Genomic DNA, 16172 nt, shown 5'->3' on the forward strand with positions numbered 1-16172 from the left:
GGAACAACCAGGAATGCTACTGCCATTCTTCAATCACTAAGTCATGTCCAACTTTTTTGTGAGCCCATGGATTGTAGCCTGCCAGGCTCCTCTGTCCATGGGATTCTCCAGGCAACAGTACTGGAACAGGTAGCCATTTCCTTCTCCAGGGGACCTTCCTGACCCAGGGATTGAACCCATGTCTCCTACATTGGCAGGAGGAGTCTTTACCACTGAGCTACTAGGGAAGCCCCACAGCTTCCTTAATTTTATTTCATTGTTCAAGTTACCACAAGTTTTATTTGCAAAGAGTCTTCTGGCTGTCTCTGGAGGCTTTCCCCTGACCATGAAGAGTTTGAGGACACGAAGTCTTAGTCCATCTTTGGGAGAGCCATTTGTTTCCACACTCCAGTGGGGAGAGGACTCTGGTCCCCTCTGTCCATCTGATGCTGCCATTGCTTCTCGCTGCCACAAGGTGTCACTGTTGAACATGGCCTGGTACAACCTGGCACTGATGTTCTTTCTTTCTGCCAGGTATATTGATGACACACTCCTAGAAAGGGGCTCCATACATGGACTCCCAAGGCCATAAGTTCATAGTGCTCTGCTCTTTCAGTTTCCATACTCTGCCACCACCCATTCTACCATCTGGCTGTGGGAGCCCTGCACCAGAGCCAGTTCTGTGTCAGTGCCCTAGAGACAACTTTCTCTCCCCAAGGACTACCCCTCTTGGACAAGTCAAAACACCGAGCATTGGGTGCCCCCTCCCTGAACAATGAGCCTAGCTGCCTCAGTGACTCCAAGGTGTTTTGCTCTACTTGGGGGACACAGCAAGGGTTTCTCAGGTGCCCATTATTCCAGGGGAGGAATCCTCTGTATTCCAAGGTGGTTTTTCTGGCACCTCTCACCTATGGAAAGGGGGGAGACATACAAGAATTTAGGCTGAATCTCTAGGAAAGCATCTTGCTGTGTGACAGGTCTGCGTGGGCAGGGACCACATCTGATTCACATCAGGGTCCCCTGCGCCCATCCAGGCCTGGTTCAGAAATCACTTTGGGGAGGGTTTGGGGGATGAGTAAAGAGCTGGCAGGAAAGAGGGGACTGGCTTGAGAAGCACTTGTCCTAGGCCCTCTGCTCGGAGGACCCCAAGTGTGGGGAGCCAGTTACGCTTTTACCGCAGAAGTGCTGGTTGCAATCTGCTTCCTTTCCCACCGTGTCTCCTCAGGTCCGACTTCTCCTGGGCCAGGAAGAGGTGAGGGTGCAGACCCCGGCAGAGATGCTGCTGAGCGACTCTGTCCCCCACATCGTGGAGCTGACCGTGTCAGACAGCTGGGCTTTGCTGTCAGTCGATGGGCTCCTGAATGACTCAGCCCCAGTCCAGGGCGCTCCCCTGGAGGTCCCCTATGGGCTCTTCCTGGGGGGCACGGGGAGCCTTGACCTGCCCTACCTGACGAGAGCCAGCCGACCCCTGCGGGGTTGCCTCCACTCGGCCACCCTCAATGGCCGCAGCCTCCTCCGGCCGCTGACGGCAGATGTGCCTGAGGGCTGTGCCGAGGAGTTCTCTGCTGGTGATGATGTGGCCGTGGGCTTCTCTGGGCCCTACTCGCTGGCCGCCTTCCCTGCCTGGGGCACTCGGCATGAAGGCACCCTGGAGTTTACACTCACCACACGGAGCCAAAAGGCGCCCCTGGCCTTCCAGGCCGGGGGCCGGCAGGGGGACTTCATCTACGTGGACATATTTGAGGGCCACCTGCGGGCCGTGGTGGAGAAGGGCCAGGGCACCGTACTGCTCCACAACAGCATGCCTGTGGCCGATGGGCAGCCCCACGAGGTCAGCGTCCACGTGGATGTTCACCGGCTGGAAATCTCCGTGGACCAGTACCCCACACGGACTTCCAACCGTGGGGTCCTCAGCTACCTGGAGCCACGAGGCAATCTCCTCCTCGGGGGGCTGGATGCCGAGGCCTCTCGCCACCTCCAAGAGCACCGCCTGGGCTTGGCTGTCAACGTCTCCCTCCTGGGCTGCATGGAGGATCTCAGCGTCAACGGTCAGAGGCAGGGGCTCCGGGAAGCCTTGCTGACCCGCAACATGGCAGCTGGCTGCAGGCTAGAGGAAGACGAGTATGAGGAGGACGCCTACGGCCCATACGAAGCTTTCTCCACCCTGGCACCCGAGGTGTGGTCGGCCATGGAGCTGCCCGTGCCCTGCGTGCCAGAACCGGGGCTGCCCCCGGTCTTTGCCAATTTCACCCAGCTGCTGACCGTCAGCCCGCTGGTGGTGGCTGAGGGCGGCACAGCCTGGCTGGAGTGGCGGCACGTGCAGCCCACACTGGACCTGAATGAGGCCGAGCTGCGCAAGTCCCAGGTGCTGTTCAGCGTGAGCCGCGGGGCCCGTCATGGCGAGCTGGAACTGGACATTCCGGGCGCCCAGGCACGGAAGATGTTCACCCTTCTGGACGTGGTGAACCGCAAGGCCCGCTTCGTCCACGATGGCTCCGAGGACCCCTCCGACCAGCTGGTGCTCGAGGTGTCAGTGACATCTCGGGGGGCCGTGCCTTCCTGCCTTCGCAGGGGCCAAACATACATCCTGCCCATTCAGGTGAACCCTGTCAATGACCCACCTCGCGTCATCTTCCCGCACGGCAGCCTCATGGTGATCCTGGAACACACTCAGAAGCCCCTGGGGCCAGAGGTCTTCCAGGCCTACGACCCAGACTCCGTCTGCGAGGGCCTCACCTTCCAGCTCCTCGGTGCCCCCGCCGGCCTACCCGTGGAGCGCCGAGACCAGCCCGGGGAGCCAGCAACCGAGTTTTCCTGCCGGGAGCTGGAGGCAGGCAGCCTAGTCTATGTCCATCGCGGCGGGCCCGCCCCAGACCTGACATTCCGGGTCAGCGATGGGCTGCAAGCCAGCCCCCCAGTCACGCTGAAGGTGGTGGCCGTCAGGCCAGCCATTCAAGTCCTCCACAACACGGGGCTGCGCCTGGCCCAGGGCTTCGCTGCACCCGTCTTGCCTGCCAACCTGTCGGTGGAGACCAATGCCGTGGGGCAGGATGTGAGCGTGCTGTTCCGAGTCACCGAGGCCCTGCGGTTGGGGGAGCTGCAGAAGCAGGGGGCAGGCGGGGCAGAGGGCACCGAGTGGCGATCTACACGGGCCTTCCACCAGCGGGACGTGGAGCAGGGCCGTATAAGGTACCTGAGCACCGACCCGCAGCACCACGCTGAGGACACAGTGGAGAGCGTGGCCCTGGAGGTGCAGGTGGGCCAGGAGGCCTTGAGCAATCTGACCTTCCCAGTGATGATCCAGAGAGCCACCGTGCGGCTGCTGCGGCTGGAGCCGCTGCACACCCAGAACACCCAGCAGGAGGCCCTCACCACAGCCCACCTGGAGGCCACCCTGGAGGAGGCAGGCCCGAACCCCACCACTTTCCACTATGAGGTGGTTCAGGCCCCCAGGAAGGGCAATCTTCAGCTTCAGGGCACGCGGCTGTCAGACGGCCAGAGCTTCACCCAGGACGACCTGCGGGCTGGCCGGGTGACTTATGGGGCCACAGCTCGTGCCTCAGAGGCAGTCGAGGACGCCTTCCGTTTCCGCGTCACAGCCCCGCCGCACTTCTCCCCGTTGTATACCTTCCCCATCCACATTGGCGGTGATCCGGACGCCCCCGTCCTCACCAATGTCCTCCTCTCGGTGCCCGAGGGCGGGAAGGGCATCCTCTCTGCTGACCACCTCTTTGTCAAGAGTCTCAACAGCGCCAACTACCTCTACGAGGTCATGGAGCGACCCCGCCACGGCAGGTTGGTGTGGCGAGACACACAAGATGAAGCCACCATGGTGACATCCTTCACCAATGAGGACCTGCTGCACGGCCGGCTGGTCTACCAGCACGACAACTCCGAGACCACAGAAGATGACATCCCCTTTGTGGCTACCCGCCAGGGCGAGGGCAGCAGTGACATGGCCTGGGAGGAGGTACGGGGTGTCTTCCGCGTGGCCATCCAGCCCGTGAATGACCACGCTCCTGTGCAGACCATCAGCCGCATCTTCCACGTGGCTCGTGGCGGGCAGCGGCTGCTGACCACGGACGATGTGGCCTTCAGCGACGCCGACTCTGGCTTTGCAGATGCTCAGCTGGTGCTGACCCGCAAGGACCTCCTCTTTGGCAGTATCGTAGCTGTGGACGAGCCCTCTCGGCCCATATACCGCTTCACCCAGGAGGATCTCAGGAACCGGCGGGTCTTGTTTGTACACTCAGGGGCCGACCGCGGCTGGATCCAGCTGCAGGTGTCCGACGGGCAGCACCAGGCCACCGCGCTGCTCGAAGTGCAGGCCTCGGAACCCTACCTCCGTGTGACCAATGGCTCTGGCCTGGTGGTCCCTCAAGGAGGCCAGGGCACCATTGACACAGACGTGCTCCCCCTGGACACCAATCTAGATATCCGCAGTGGTGATGAGGTCCACTACCAGGTCACAGCCGGTCCACGCTGGGGGCAGCTGCTCCGGGCCGGCCAGCCGGTCACCAGCTTCACCCAGCAGGACCTGCTGGAGAGGGCCATTCTCTACAACCACAACGGCAGCCTCAGTCCCCGTGATACCCTGGCCTTTTCTGTGGAGTCAGGGCCTGTGCACACAGAAGCCACCCTGCAAGTGACCATTGCCGTCGAGGGGCCAGTGGCCCCCCTGCACCTGGCCCAGCACAAGAAGATCTACGTCTTCCAGGGAGAGGCAGCTGAAATCAGAAGGGACCTGCTGGAGGTAAAGGGCTGGGGGCCTGAGCAGGGGTCTGGGCCGAGTAAACAGGGCCCCTAACCCGAGCAATCATGGCAGGCATGCTTGCTCAGATGGTTTGGGGTGTAACTGTGGTGGCTTCTGGGCCAGGTGTGTGTATGTGCCTTGGGTGTGTACCTGTACCTCTGTATGTTGTGTGCCTGAGGGTTTCTGGACAGTGTTTGGTGTGCACGGCTGCCTGTGGGTTGCATATCCCTCCACATGTCACATGCACACGTGTACACGCTGTGCTCGACATGCAGATTCCTGGGCTCTACCCAGACCACAGACTCTGATTTGGAGCCTGAGAATCTGCACTCTAATAGGAGTAGGCTGTCTGAAGGGTTTTGACGGGTGCTGACTTTGAGGATTACAGGCCTTAGAGACAGGTTTGGCTCCCCCCACACCCATCCTGCCAGCCAGCTCCTGTGTCCTCTGTTCTTTTCCTGTGCCTCAGACCAGGCCTTGAGGGCCACTGACCACCCAGGAACCTCACTGAGCAACCACAGGCCATCCGGTAGGTCCATTGCCTTGCTGTGTGATCTCACACCAGTCGCTTGCCCTCTCTGGGCTTTATTCTCCTACTGAGAATAAGCTGCCAGCTTCTGAGCCTCTTGTGGTTTTTGAGGCTGTCGAGACTTCGGGGCAGATGGTGACTAAACATATCTGGTGGCTGGAAGTCTTTGCCCAGGAGAAGGCAGCTTTGAAGAGCTAGGCTTTGAAGAGTCTGGGGTTTAACAGCAGGGAGCAGGGGGACAGTCTTCCAGGCAGGGGGACAGAATAAAACATGTGAGCTTGGGGTGGTGTGTAGCCTGTTATGACTGGGTCATCAGATGAGGGGGCACTTCCCTCCAGGCTGTGGACTGGACTCGGGTCTGCAAGCTCCAAAGAGCCCCGTAGTGTAGGAATCCAGGTCGCGCAGAAGGATGGGGCGCCCTCTGGTGGCAATAGCATGTCATGGACAGTCAGTGTGTATATCCGTGTGTGACATACGTGTCTGGGTGCACACATTGGCGTGTGGTAAGACTGTATGTCCGTGTCACTGAACCTGAGGCCATGTGGTTGTGTACATCTCGGAGAGAGTGTGTGTGTGTCTCAGAGGCCTCAACAGGCTCCCCCTGTGACCCCTCTGATAACCAGGCAGCCCAGGAGGCAGTGCCACCAGCGGATATTGTGTTCTCAGTGAAGACCCAGCCGAGCGCCGGCTACCTGGTGATGCTGTCGCCTGGCGCCGTGGCAGCTGAGCCGCCGAGCCTGGACCCCGTGAACCGTTTCTCCCAGGAGGCAGTGGATGCGGGCAGGGTCCTGTACCTGCACTCCCGTCCTGAGGTCTGGAGCGACACCTTCTCCCTGGATGTGTCCTCAGGCCTGGGTGCTCCCCTCGAGGGCGTCCGCGTGGAGCTGGAGGTGCTGCCCGCCGCCATCCCCCTGGAGGCACAGAACTTCAGTGTCCCGGAGGGCGGGGCCCGCACCCTGGCCCCGCCTCTGCTCCGCATCGCGGGGTCCTACTTCCCCACGCTGCCGGCCCTCCTCCTGCAGGTGCTGGAGCCGCCCCGGCATGGGGCCCTGCAGAGAGAGGAGGGACCTCAAGACGGGAGCCTCAGCGCCTTCTCCTGGAGAGAGGTACGGTCAGGGAGGCCCAGGGTACAGCCCAGCTCTGGGGGCCAAGTCTGAGGGTATGCAAGGAAAGGAGGCAGGAGCCCACATTTACAGAGCACCTCATCTCACCCTCCTTCACCAGCAGAGAGAAATGAGTGTCCCCATTTCCATCATTCTTTCACTCTGGGGGAAATGACAGTCCCCTTCACTGCCCGCAGAAGCAGAGGCTCTGAAGGAGTCAGTCTCCCGTGCCCAAAGGCAGGGCATGAAGGGTGCTGGGCCTGAGACCCACCAGGGGACTCAGGCCTGCTGGGGCCTGACCTCCGGCCCGGGGCCTGCCCACAGGTGGAACAGCAGCTGATCCGCTACGTGCATGATGGGAGCGAGACAGTGGAAGACAGTTTTGTCCTGGTGGCCAACGCCTCAGAGATGGACCGCCAGAGCCACCCCGTGGTCCTCACCATCACCATCCTGCCTGTCAACGACCAGCCCCCCATCCTCACCACAAACACAGGCCTGCAGGTGAGAGCATTGTAGGACCACCTCCCGCTGTCCCCGTCCCCACCAGAGAGGCCCAGCACCGAGCTCCCCTTCTGTGAGCCTCAGTTTCCTCCTCTGTAAAATGGGGATCCTGCCCCATGCCACCCTAGGTTTTTGGGAGGAGAGAAGAGCTACTGCACTGAAAATAGAACACAGCTGTGAGGCTTTGTAATTGGTCACTTACAAATGCAGTAGACAGCCTTGTGAATGGACATGAGCTTAGTCCCATTGCTCCCTGGACTCACCCTCATCAGGAAGCTTTTGCTCTGGCTCAGCACCAGGACTCCTGAGGAAAACTGTTTCAAACCCTTAGGGGTGGACTCCAACTGCTCCCCACTTCCACCCCCAGCAAGTGCAGGCCACAGCTGGACCCCCCAATCCCCTGACTCTTACACTACTGCAGGATAGTGGGGTCCCCATCCAGCAGAAGTGAAGGCTGAGGCCCAGACAGGTGACAGGACTTCTCCAGGGTCACAGTGGAAGTCACCGATGGAAAAGAAAGAGTGTGGCTTGACCAGGGCCGCACAGCAGGATAGCGAACGGGCAGGGCACTGAATGCTGACCTCTAGGGTATAGCCTCTGGCTCAGCAGCAGCTATGGAAGATTTCAGAAGAGGGCCGATTTGGGCTGCCTGTGACATGAGAATCTTTGGTGTATAGGATGTACCTGTGGGGAACAGCCCGGTGCCGGGGAGGCCTGCAGAGGGTAGGTTTCAGGCAGAGGGCTGCCGGGAGACCACAGTCAGATGGTGCTGTGTGCCATTTCGCCACCAGGTGGTGCTGTCCACTGTGTTTGTACCAGGAGCCCTGTGCTAAGGCCTGGTCTATACATTACGCCCTCCTTCCAGAGCTCTGGCTGAGGTCAGCCTTGGGTTGGGAGAGGAAACCCCAGAGTGCTTGGTTTTCTAGGTACCCCCTCCCCAATACTGCTCATGAGTTGCTGACCCAACAGGACCCTCGGAATAGGATCCTGTCCTGCTAACAGGAGAGAGGCTTGTGGGGTCTCCCCTTCACTCTGAGCATGGGGAGGGGCTGCCTGCACCCAGGAAGCCTTCACCCACCGGGCTCGGGGCTCGTGATTGCTCTGGGAGCACCTGCGCCCCCATCAAGTGCTGCAAGGCAGTGGTCTGCCGCCAGCCTCTCCAGCTCACCAAGCCTCCCACCCCATCCTTCACCTGGAAGGGGAGCCCATTTCTAAGTATCCTGATCCGATTCCCATCCTGTGCCCCTGCCCAGATTCACCATGGAGGGTCTGAAGGGAGACCCCTGCCCTGCCGGTGAACCACAGAAGTGGCACTGTGGGTCAGGGTGGGGAGACTCTCTGATGGGTGAAAGCTGGTGGCTTCCTGGAGTAGGGGTACATGAGCTGGCCCTGAGGGACAAGCTGGACTAGGGCAGATGGAGAGCAGGGAGCCTGGGCGTGGGAACCTTGGGCCAACAGGGGAAAGTGAATGGGGTGGAGGGCCCCTTTGTGCGGGGGAGCCCCGGATGGCAGTGCGGTTGGAGCCCTGATGATGCCTCCAGGCCAGGGAGGAATGAAGTGGGTAGGCTTGGTGGGATCAGATCCCTCACAGGCCTGTATCCCCAGATGTGGGAGGGGGCCACGGTGCCCATCCCAGCGGAGGCCCTTAGGGGCACAGACAGCGACTCTGGACCCGAGGACCTGGTCTACACCCTGGAGCAGCCCAGCAACGGACGGGTGGTGCTGAGTACGGCGCCGGGCACCGAGACCCACAGCTTCACCCAGGCCCAGCTCGATGGCGGGCTCGTGCTCTTCTCACACAGAGGTGGGCGCCAAGAGGTGGGGGTGCCCCGAGGCTGGGTGCCGGCGCGGGCCGGCGAGGCTCAACTCCCTTCCTGTCCCAGGAGCCCTGGACGGAGGCTTCCGCTTCAGCCTGTCTGACGGCGAGCACAGCTCCGCGGGACACTTCTTCCGGGTGACGGCCCAGAAGCAGCTGCTCCTCTCCCTGGAGGGCAGCCGGACGCTGACCGTCTGCCCAGGTGGGTGAGCCACACCAGGGCCCTTCTGCCTCCCCAGCGGCCGCGGGTCTGGCCCTGCCTCCTGGTCAGAGGCCGACAGTCCCCCTTGGCCTCTCGCAGGGTCCGTCCAGCCGCTCAGCAGCCAGAGCCTGAGAGCCAGTTCCAGTGCGGGCACTGACCCCCACCACCTGCTCTACCGGGTGTTGCGGGGTCCCCAGCTTGGCCGGCTCTTCCACACCCAGCGGGGCAGCACCAGGGAGGCCCTGGAGAACTTCACTCAGGCAGAGGTAAGGGCCGCTCTCTTCAGCCACTCGAGGCTTAGACTCCATCCAGTCTAAGGCCCACTGCCCCCCTGAACACACTTGTGGGCACGGGTACCAGCTCCAGCCTCCCCGGGCCCGCCATGGTCCAGGCCCTGCATGCCTCACCTTCCAGAAGCCGCCAGGCTGGGGGATGGGGGAGGGATGGGGCTTAGTGTTCCAGGGGAAGGAAGAAGGATGCAGGAGACCAGGGCTCTAGGGCCCTGGTTCTCCTGGGATCAGGTTCTCAGACTTGGCTTCCAGAAGGAACTGCACTCGGACCCTAGGGGACTAGGGCAAAGGTATACTGCATAGAATACACCAGACACCCCAGTGGCTGGTGGGGGACAGTGTTTGGTTTGGGGTGGGTAGAGTTTGGGATGAAGGCAGTTGGTGGGCTTGTGGGCAGAGATGTGAGCCCGGGGCTCAGGTGAAGAGCCAGAAAGGAGCAGGGTGGGTCCTGAAAGCAGACGAATGGACACAAGCAGCTGAGTAAGTCGAGCTGGGGATGAAGCTGCCATCCATGCTTCAGGGCAGCTTCAGGACACAGCTGCCCCCGAGCAGAGGCCACCAGTGAAAGCTAGAACTCTCAGCCATGGGAAGAGGCAGACCACCAGGCTGCTTCTGCTGGGGTCCCAGAGCGCTCTGTGCTACCTGGGCCAGTGAGGCCAGCAGCCATCATTTAAATTAAGGTCCCTGTAAGTGCAGGAGGCGCCCAGCATTCAAGGGCAGCCTTGGCTCGCCCTGAAGGCTCTCCCTGTGGCGGCGCGGGGTGGTGGGGGGAATGTCTTACACATGAGGGCAGGAAGGAACTTTAATGAGGGTGGGAAGAGGTTCTCAGGTCTCTCACATCACCATCCCCCAGGCTGGGGTTCTCTGTGCTCCCAGCATCTGCTATGGCCCCCCTTCCCACCTCTCCCCACAATTAAATATTCAGCAGGCCAGCTGTGCACCCTGAATCCCTGGGATGCCCAGGGAGAGGGGTGGAGCAGGAGGAGGACTTCAGGCCCCTCCCCCACCCTGTGGACTAGATTGAATGGCCACCAGGGGGCCAGGGTGGCAGCGCCACCCAGGGAAGCTGGAGGAGGCTTTGAGGCAGACACACCCTCCCCTTGGTGAAGGGGGCAGGGCAGAACTGGGTGGGATCTGACAGCGCCATGGTGGCCCAGTACTCTTAGCCGGGGGCAGTGGAGAGAAGACAGGGACCAGGTGTCCCCATTCTACAGATAAGGAAACTGAGGCTTACAGAGGTCAAGGGACTTAAGGGACCTTATTCAGATCCCATGGCTAGCGAGAAGCCATCCCGGGGCTATGCCTTCGGATTGCTAGTCCAAGATTCTTTCAGCAAAGGATGCTGCTGGTTCCCAGAGGTCAGGAACCCCTCCCCACCTCGCCTGTGATTTGCCTCATCCCCAACCGGACAGCCCCCCCACCCACAAGCACCTCGTGTACTCAGACCTCCAGCTTCCCACCACCCAGCTCCCGAGGGTCTCTGCTTCCTTCCTGCTCATCGGTCAGCCCCGGGCCAGAGGTCACAGCTGGCAGTCCTTGTGGACCACAGCTGGCCCGCAGATGTGTTTTATTTGGCTTGCGCATGCAATTAATAGTTTTAAATTAGTGATCAAGATAGAACCGTTGGGGTATTTCACCCACACGCAACCTGATTTCCAGTTTCTTAAAAAGCTTGTGTTCCCCTCTCCCGGACAGCCTCTGAAGAGCACCTCCAGCTCTGCTCCCCCTCCTGACCAGGCAGGGGGCCCCACTTCACCACAACCCCGGTGCAACAGTGAGAAGGAAGCCTCGAACCTCCCACACACTGTGACCCCAGTCGGCTTCCTTCGCACTATTGCACAAGTCCTGTTTTTCCACGAGAAGGAAAATAGTTCCCTGTGTCTCCTAAAAGGGGAAAACAAAAGATAAGCCAAGAGGACACATTGGGATTAGAAGGGGAGGGAGTGGATTTCTTGATGGAAGTGGAGACTATTCCTTGGTGTTTAACACACAGCTGGCCCTAGAGAACAGCAGGCGTGGCTGGAATGGAGAGGGAGGAGGTGAGGTCGCAGGTAACGGGTCACACAGGGTCTTTGAAGGTAAAGGGTGGTGAGCCATTGTACTGTCTGAGCAAGACTGACAGAACCCAACTTAGATTTTTAAAGGCTCACCCTGACTTCTGTGTTAGAACCCACCTGTGAATCCAGGAGACCTAAGAGACCCAGGTTCAGTCCCTGGGTCAGAAAGATCCCCTGGAGGAGGCCTGGCAACCCACTCCAGTATCCTTGCCTGGAGAATCCCCATGGACAGAGGAGCCTGGCGGGCTAGGGTCATAGGGTTGCAAAGAGTTGGACACGACTGAAGTGACTTAGCACGCATGCGTGGTGGGCAGAGAGAGAGCCAGTACACAGTTAGGAGGCTCCAGGAATGATCCAGGCCAGAGATGACACTGTAAGAGAGGAAGCGAGGAATCAGGGGTGACTCAGGGTCTGGGGACCCGAGCCACAGGACGAACAGAGCCATGCCCTCCGCAGTGGGAAGGCTGGGAGAGGCAGAGGAGGTCAGGGGTTGTCTCGGATATGCTGAGTTTGAGATGTCCTTCAGACATCCCAGTGGAGCTGCCCAGGAAGCAGGTAGCTATGAGCCTGGAGTTCAGGAGAGCAAAGCCTGGGGTTGGAGAGACAAATAAAGGGGTCGTCTCATGGCTGGCATCTGAGGACGTGAGACCCAGTGAGAGCACGTGGGTAGTGCCTGTAGGCAGAGTGTCAAGGCCAAACCACAGACATGGGGTCGGGGGGCAGCGGGCGAGGAAGGGGCGGGACCAGTAGGAGAGTCTGTGAAGAAGCAACTAGTGAAGCTGGAGGTCAACCAAGGGAGCAGAACCGCGTGGAAGCCATCGGGTGGGCTGGAGGAAGGGCCGCTCACTTGTGTCCAGGGCTGCTGAGAACTGGCCTCTGGATTCAGTGACATGGAGGCCATGGTCCCCTTGGCAACAGCAGGAACCAAAGTCGGGGGGGAGTGTGCTCAAGACCGCATAGGGGAGAGTATAGACTATTCCTTCTGGCTTTTTGCTGCAAAGAGCCTAAAAGGTGGAAGGACATATGTTGGTGTAAAAAGTAAAGTCAGGAGAAGTTTCTTCTTTAAGATGGGTGGATAGCATAGTTACCTAATGATTGGGACTAATGCCTTTGAGGGGACACTGACGCCGTGGGAAAAAGATGGGCATTGGTAGAAGCCGCGGCTTCAGTAGGGAAGAGGGACAGGGATTTCATACAAAAGAGGACCGAACTGCTGTGGAGAGAAGCACAGATAGAGTACTGCTTTCCCAGGGGCTCAGAGAGATGAGGTGACTCACCCAAGGTGGCAGAGCTGGGATTTGACAGAGGCGTCCGGATCCAGAGCCTAGTTCTTCACTGTTGTGTGACAGTTTTATGGTGACCCCCTGAGTTGATGGAGACATAGACGGAGGCACACTGGGGAGAGCCGCGAGGGTGGCTGAGCTCTGGGTGTCTGCCAGGGAGACCCCAGTGCCCTGTATTGGTGCCAGCCTCGGAGGGGGTTCCAGGCCCTGCAGGATCTCATCCAACCAGTGGGTGTCCCTGCAGGTATATGCTGGGAACATTCTGTATGAGCACGAGATGCCTTCCGAGCCCTTCTGGGAGGCCCATGACGCCCTGGAGCTCCAGCTGTCCTCACCCCCTGCCCCCGACATGGTCGCCACCCTTGCCGTGACCGTGACTTTCGAGGCTGCCTGTCCCCAGCGCCCCAGCCGCCTCTGGAGGAACAAAGGTGAACAGCATGATGGGCTGGCAGATTTGGGGGTGGAGGGCACAAGGCCAAAAGTCAGCAGCTCATGTCAGCTCTGAGGGCCTGGTACATTACAGGGAGGATGGGCAGGTGGGCTGAGCAGGGGGATATATACCGGTCCTCATGGGACCCGGAGCCCCAGGCTGGGGTGCCTGGTCTAAGCAGGGAGGGACATCCCGGCCTTGAAGACTCTGGTCTGAAGGTCCACGGCTCTCCCTTCGGTGGACGGGACTTTCACAGCCTGTGTCCCGTCCCCAGGTCTCTGGGTCTCCGAAGGCCAGAGGGCTGAGATCACCACCGCAGCCCTCGACGCTGCCAACCTCCTGGCCAGCATCCCATCGCCCCGACGCCTGGAGCACGACGTGCTTTTCCAGATCACGCAGTTCCCCACGCGGGGCCAGCTGTTGGTGTCCGAGAAGCCCCTCCACGCCGGGCGGCCCCACTTCCTGCAGTCTGAGCTGGCCAGAGGGCAGCTGGTGTACGCCCACGGAGGCGGGGGCACCCAGCAGGATGGCTTCCGTTTCCGCGCCCACCTCCAGGGGCCGGCGGGGGCCTCCGTGGTAGGACCGCAGACCTCAGAGGTCTTCGCCATCACAGTGCGCGATGTGAATGAGCGGCCGCCGCAGCCTCAGGCTTCCATCCCGCTCCGGCTCACCCGGGGCTCCCGTAGCCCTGTCTCCCGGGCCCAGCTGAGCGTGGTGGACCCAGACTCCGCTCCCGGAGAGATTGAGTATGAGGTGCAGCGGGCCCCCCACAACGGCTTCCTGAGCCTGGCGGGGGCCAGCCCGGGGCCGGTGACCCGCTTCACGCAGGCTGACGTGGATGCAGGACGCCTGGTATTCGTGGCCAACGGGAGCAGTGTGGTGGGCGTGTTCCAGCTGAGCGTGTCCGACGGGGCCAGCCCGCCCCTGCTCATGTCCCTGGCCGTGGACGTCCTTCCCTCAGCCATTGAGGTGCAGCTGCGGGCACCCCTGGAGGTGCCCCAAGCTTTAGGGCGCTCCTCCCTGAGCCGGCAGCAGCTCCGAGTGGTTTCCGATCGGGAGGAGCCGGACGCAGCCTACCGCCTCACCCAGGGGCCCCGTTACGGGCATCTGTTGGTGGGCGGGCAGCCTGCCACAGCCTTCAGCCAGCTCCAGGTAGACCAAGGAGACGTGGTCTTTGCCTTCACCAACTTCTCCTCCTCTCAGGATCAGTTCAGCATCCTGGCACTGGCCAGGGGTGCCAACGCATCTGCCACGGTGAACGTCACCGTGAGGGCTCTGCTGCATGTGTGGACAGGTGGGCCGTGGCCCCAGGGTGCCACCCTGCGCCTGGACCCCACTGTCTTAGATGCGGGAGAGCTGGCCAACCGCACGGGCAGTGTGCCGCGTTTCCGGCTCTTGGCAGGACCCCGGCACGGCCGCGTGGTACGAGTGCCCCGGGCCAGGACAGAGCCGCGGGGCGGCCAGCTTGTGGAGCAGTTCACTCAGCGGGACCTTGAGGATGGACGGCTGGGGCTGGAGGTGGGAAGGCCAGAGGGTAGCTCTCCCGGCCCCACGGGCGACAGTCTCACTCTGGAGCTGTGGGCAAGGGGTGTCCCTCCCGCTGTGGCCTCGCTGGACTTTGCCACGGAGCCTTTCAACGCAGCCCGGACCTACAGAGTGGCCCTGCTCAGTCTGCCTGAGGCTGCTCGGACCGAAGCCGGGGAGCCAGAGAGCAGCACCCCCACAGGCGGGCCAAGCCCAGCAACCCCCAGCCCCGTGCCCCCCGTGGCCAGCGGGGACTTCCTGGGCTTCCTGGAGGCCAACATGTTCAGCATCATCATCCCCATCTGCCTGGTCCTCCTGCTCCTGGCGCTCATCGTGCCTCTGCTCTTCTACCTCCGCAAACGCAACAAGACAGGCAAGCACAACGTCCAGGTGCTGACCGCCAAGCCCCGAAACGGCCTGGCCAGTGACGCCGAGACCTTCCGCAAGGTGGAACCAGGCCAGGCCATCCCCCTGACGGCCGTGCCTGGCCAGGGGCCCCCACCGGGGGGCCAGCCTGACCCCGAGCTGCTGCAGTTCTGCCGGACAGCCAACCCTGCCCTCAAGAACGGCCAGTACTGGGTGTGAGGCCTGGCCTGGGCCAGATGCCGATTGGGCCAGGGACAGGCTTGCTCGGGCCCCGGCCCCATTGCTCCCATGCCCTGGTGCTGTCTGAGTCTCCCCTGGGCCAGAGAGTCCTGGGGACACCAGGGTATGGAGGGTGCTGGGAGGAAGGCCCAGGGATCCAGGACCAAGTGGAGTCAAGAGCTGGAACTTCTCCGGCTCACTTCTGGCCAAGAGAACTGCAAGGGGCCAAGAACAGAGTCAGTCCCCTGCCCTGGAGCTAGTGTGGGTGATCAAAACTAGAGCCACCTCCTAGATGAGCAGGACTCTGAGTCCTGGGTCTGTGACCTTGGGTAAGTCACACTTGACCTAGGCTGCTAAGAGGGCAAGGAACAGAGAGGGATGGCGGGGACAGATGGGGATTCCTGGATTTTCCACTCCGTGCCAGGCCTCCCCTCATCTCTGCCCCAGGATGGGGAGGAAAACTTCTTCCCCTGGTTTTTCAGGGAGATGCTATTCCCTGGAGCAGAGGGCAGGAAGAGAGGGTCCCCCCTACTTTCTCAAAAGCATAAGCAGTGGAATCATATAGCCAGGGTACCAGGTGGGTGGGTTGCTCTGGGATGGTTTTATTTAAGGGGGATTGCAAGGAAGCTATTTAACATGGTGCTGAGCCAGCCCAGACTGATGGAGCCCCTGGGGTAAGGGATGGAGAAAGGTCTGAGGCCAGCTCACTCCCAAGGCCCCACCTTGATGGGCTGATGGCTAGGCGAAAGTGGGTCTGTGGCCCCAGAGAGGGCTGGGCTGGGGAGCATACAGGGTCTCAAGCCCTGGAGTGCTGCAATGCCTGTGCCCATTGAGGACTGTTGGGGGTGGGGGTACTTGGGGGCACTGGGCTCTGTGAGGCCTGGATAAAAGGTGCTTCAGAGGTTCTGGACAGCTGTGTGTTGTTTTTCTGACCATGCACTGGGCCCCTGTCCACACTAGGCTGCACTTCCCCAGGCCAGTCACCAGGATAGATGGGGCCTGAATTTCCACCTCCTGGAGCCTTTCAGATCTCCTCTGCCTCCACCTGTGCGAGCAGGTGGGCCAGTCTTTGTGGGATGGGGCTTTGGTTCGGTAGAGATAAGCTAGGCCCTCTCCAAGG

The 16172-nt window shown here is 61.0% G+C and overlaps 1 protein-coding gene across 1 annotated transcript in view; it reads left to right on the top strand.

The window, feature by feature from the left end:
- Positions 1-15962, top strand: part of CSPG4 (chondroitin sulfate proteoglycan 4) — a 35768-nt gene extending 19806 nt beyond the window's left edge. Inside the window, exons 3-10 of the mRNA XM_061394766.1 lie at positions 1205-4732; positions 5885-6367; positions 6689-6865; positions 8471-8669; positions 8749-8883; positions 8983-9149; positions 12758-12941; positions 13218-15962. Coding sequence (XP_061250750.1) covers positions 1205-4732; positions 5885-6367; positions 6689-6865; positions 8471-8669; positions 8749-8883; positions 8983-9149; positions 12758-12941; positions 13218-15052 — 6708 coding nt within the window. The 3' untranslated portion in view covers positions 15053-15962. The remainder of the gene's footprint in view (positions 1-1204; positions 4733-5884; positions 6368-6688; positions 6866-8470; positions 8670-8748; positions 8884-8982; positions 9150-12757; positions 12942-13217) is intronic.
- The last annotated feature ends 210 nt before the right edge of the window (positions 15963-16172 follow it).

Source organism: Bos javanicus, chromosome 21 (assembly GCF_032452875.1).
Source record: "Bos javanicus breed banteng chromosome 21, ARS-OSU_banteng_1.0, whole genome shotgun sequence".
Classification (NCBI taxonomy): Eukaryota; Metazoa; Chordata; class Mammalia; order Artiodactyla; family Bovidae; genus Bos; species Bos javanicus.